Below are 3,592 nucleotides of genomic sequence, written 5' to 3' on the forward strand. Positions count from 1 at the left end.
TGGTCAAAGTCTTCGTCCACATTCGTGTTTAGTCTTTTCTTTGATTTTTCTAGTTTAATATTTTATTATATTTTTAGGATATTTAGAAACCCCCCATCAATAAACAATTAGTTGAGTCGTGTCAGTTTAAGTCTAGATAGAGTCGTTAGCGTAATCAGTAGAGTCTCTTGGGTTCGATACTCGGACTTCCTTAGGCTATACTGCACCGATCGGTACACTTGTCGGTCGTGTGGTTTAGGGTTTAGAGAGTCTTAGTTTTATAAATTTAAAGCTTAGAGAGTCTAGAATTAGGGTAATTTTAGTTGTTTTTGATTAACCCACTTTTAGCACATCAAGTTTTTGGCGCCGTTGCCGGGGACTCTTGGCGATTGCGTTGATTACTTTGTTTGGACTTGCTTGACATTATACGTGCTACGTGCTATTTGTTCGTTTGGTTGAGTCGTAGGAGTCTAGATTTATTTGTTTCCTTTTGTTTTAGTTTGTCGAGTCAGTTGTTAGTCTTCTTCCTCTTCATCTCCACCCAATTCTTCACCACTCATTATGGCGAATCGCACAGTCTACGAGCAGGCGACCGCTGGTTTCACCGGTGCGAATTCCCCCATCACCCTTCCGAACATCCCGAACGATCGGTCTTGGCGGATTCCTTCCTACATCATGACGACCATCACCAATTCATGCCAGTTTCATGGACGTGACGACGAGGATGCACCCGCTCACATCAACCGCATCACTCGTCTTTGCAGCACCTTCTCCATTGAGGGGGTGAACCTCGATGCTCGATTTCTTCAGATCTTTCCATTCTCACTCGCTGGACGCGCAGCCGTCTGGTTCGATTCTCAGCCCGCAGGCACTTTCACCACTTGGGCAGGTCTCCGTGATGCTTTCTTAGCCAAGTACTTTCCACCAGCCAAGGCGTCTCGCCTTCGTGATCAGATCCACTCCTTCCGCATGGAGCCTGATGAGCCGTACTACTTGGCGTGGGAGCGTTTTCAGACGCTTCTTTCCCGTTGTTCGCAGCATGGTTTGTCTGATTGGGCGTTAGTTGAAAAATTCTACAATGGTCTTACTCCTGAGATTAGAGCTCGTTTCGATACTTCAGCAGGAGGGCAACTTATGGGCAAGAAGACAGTAACTGAGTGTAACGATTTGTTTCAAAGTTTTGCCCATTCTGACATGGATTACAGCACTACCAGTAGGACTTCCATTCCTGTTCGTACCTCCTCGGCCGGTCGAGGGGTAAACCAAGTTAGCTTGGATCCATCGGTAGCTGCTGCTATGATCGAGAGAGTTAGAGAGGAGTTGAGGCAAGAGATGAGGCGAGAGCTGAGTGAGATTAAGAAGAGAGTTGATAGGTGTGAGGTCTGTAGGGGAGGTCACGACACGCTCGATTGTCCCACTCTTACTCTAGAGCAGGTTGAGTTCATAGCTGGTCAGTCTAGGGGTCAATTTAGTAATAATAATTATCTTTTTAACTCCAGCTGGCAGGGTAGTGGTAGTAGTAGTGGATATCGCCCTTCTGGCGACCCCCCTGGTTTTCCATCGAGTCAGTATCAAAGTAGGGGGACTGATTTATATCAGATTGGTCAGTATAGTGGTTCGAGTAGGCAGTTTGCTAGTGGAGGAACGACTCAGGAGAGTCAAGGCAGTGGAAAGACTCCTGAGGTTAGTACGAACAGGTTGGAGGAGATGTTCACCCAGATGATGACGCAAACTCAGGCGTTCATGAAAAATCAGGAGCAGACGAATAGAAACCACGAACTTCAGCTTAAAAATCAAGAGTCTACTCTTTTAGATCTTCAGAGGTCAGTAGGGGATATAGCTAGGCAGTTGAGAGAGTCCCCCTCTGGTCAGTTTTCAGGTACCACTCACCCGGTTAACCATTCTGTGAAAGCCATCACTACTCGTATTGGGATGAGTTTAGGAGAAGTCGCGAGAGAGAGTGTTGAGTTAGAGAGTGACGCTGAGGTAGATGAGGAGATAGAGATGGAGGCCCCAGGTAAGGTGCAACATAGGCTAGGCCCAACAAGTACCGCACATACCGAGGAGCCTCAGGTTGAGTAGAAAGTAGAGAAGCAGCCGGTTAGGGCTAGGCCACCGCCAGTGATTGATTATTCCCGTCTTCCGTTTCCCGCCCGTGCTAAGCAGCAGCAATACGCTAGGGAATACGAGAAGTTTCTTACGATGTTCACCCAGCTAAAGGTGAATCTTCCGTTCATAGAGGCCCTGAGATCCATGCCCAAATACGCCAAGTTCCTTAAGGATTTTCTCAAGCGTAAGGATAGGATAGGTGAGTGTTCTAGTACTCCATTGAGTGGAGATTGTTCTGCAGTGATCTTGACCAAACTTCCTGAGAAACTCACTGATCCGGGCATATTCACGATCCCTTGTTTGTTTGGTGGTGATGTTCAAAATCACGCGTTGGCAGACCTTGGTGCTAGTATTAATTTGATGCCCTATTCATTTTATGAAAAGCTAGGCCTTGGTGATTTGAAGCCAACCCGTATGACCCTCTCGTTAGCAGATAAGTCAGTTAAGTATCCTAGGGGGATCGTAGAGAATTTGTTAGTGAAGGTGGATAGGTTTGTCTTTCCAGCAGATTTTGTAGTGTTAGATATGGAGGCTGATGAAAAAGTGCCGTTGATTTTAGGGCGCCCGTTCTTGAACACCGCTAAAGCGCTTATAGATGTCTTCTTAGGCACAATTACACTTAGAGCGGGCGACGAATCGGTAGTTTTCGAGGTGAATCATGCGAGAGGGTCGAGTGAGGGAGTTGAGGCGATCGCTTCAGTGAAGGAGAACGAGAAGGTTGAGAGTGATGAGAAAGAGGTGGTGACTGAGCCGAGTCTAGAAAAGGTGTTAAAACCCAAGTGTGGGGATCCACCTGATAGGAGAGTTGAGGAGTTGGAAGAGAGGTTGATGAGGTTAGAATCTAGGATAGAGACACTGAGCAGGGCTCAGTGTGGGGATAGATTTCGATATGAAACATCTAGATTCAAACCGCCCGATGACGAGTTGAGAGATTGTGAGAGATATGAGGGAGTTTGGAGAGATGCGAGCAATGATAGGTTTGATAGTGCTGCAGCCCGTAGTAGTTGGTATGGAGGTGAGCTGCGCTTACATGATCCTCCATGAGTGCGTAGACAGTTGTGCACCATTTGTAGAGTTTGTATATTGAGTCTTTTATTTTGTATCATGAGTCTAATTTAGTAGTATTGAGTCAGTCTTTTGTTTAGAGTCGGTATTGCTTTGGTGTTTGCTTGTTTTTGTTTATGCAGGTTTGAATACGTACCACCCGTACTCAATCTCCATTCGGGTGATTTTGGAGCTGCTTATCAGATATCAGGCATTTATCGAGTATACCAGTTAGAGTCAAAGCCGATCGCGAATGAAATGCTATACGATCGAGCTGGATTGGACGAGAGTTTTGGAGCATACGCGAGAATTTTACCAGCTAAGTCCTTTCCATTTATGCCCTTGTGTCTTTTATTTCTTATTTTTTTTTAGTTTTTGAGTCGGTTTCCATCCTACATTGAGGGCAATGTAGGGTTTAAGTGTGGGGATGGGAACTATTGTTAGTGTCTAGTTAATAGTG

General features: G+C 45.8%; 1 protein-coding gene across 1 annotated transcript; it reads left to right on the forward strand.

The window, feature by feature from the left end:
• The first annotated feature begins 540 nt into the window (after positions 1–540).
• LOC110881028 lies at positions 541–2,061 on the forward strand. Its single transcript, XM_022129415.1, has one exon. The coding sequence runs from the start codon at positions 541–543 to the stop codon at positions 2,059–2,061; it is 1,521 nt and encodes a 506-aa protein (XP_021985107.1).
• The last annotated feature ends 1,531 nt before the right edge of the window (positions 2,062–3,592 follow it).

This window comes from Helianthus annuus, chromosome 10 (genome assembly GCF_002127325.2).
Source record: "Helianthus annuus cultivar XRQ/B chromosome 10, HanXRQr2.0-SUNRISE, whole genome shotgun sequence".
Classification (NCBI taxonomy): Eukaryota; Viridiplantae; Streptophyta; class Magnoliopsida; order Asterales; family Asteraceae; genus Helianthus; species Helianthus annuus.

What these genes read in the sequence shown, in the direction of transcription:
- LOC110881028 (XM_022129415.1), top strand. Translation starts at nt 541, where the DNA reads ATGGCGAATCGCACAGTCTACGAGCAGGCGACCGCTGGTTTCACCGGT.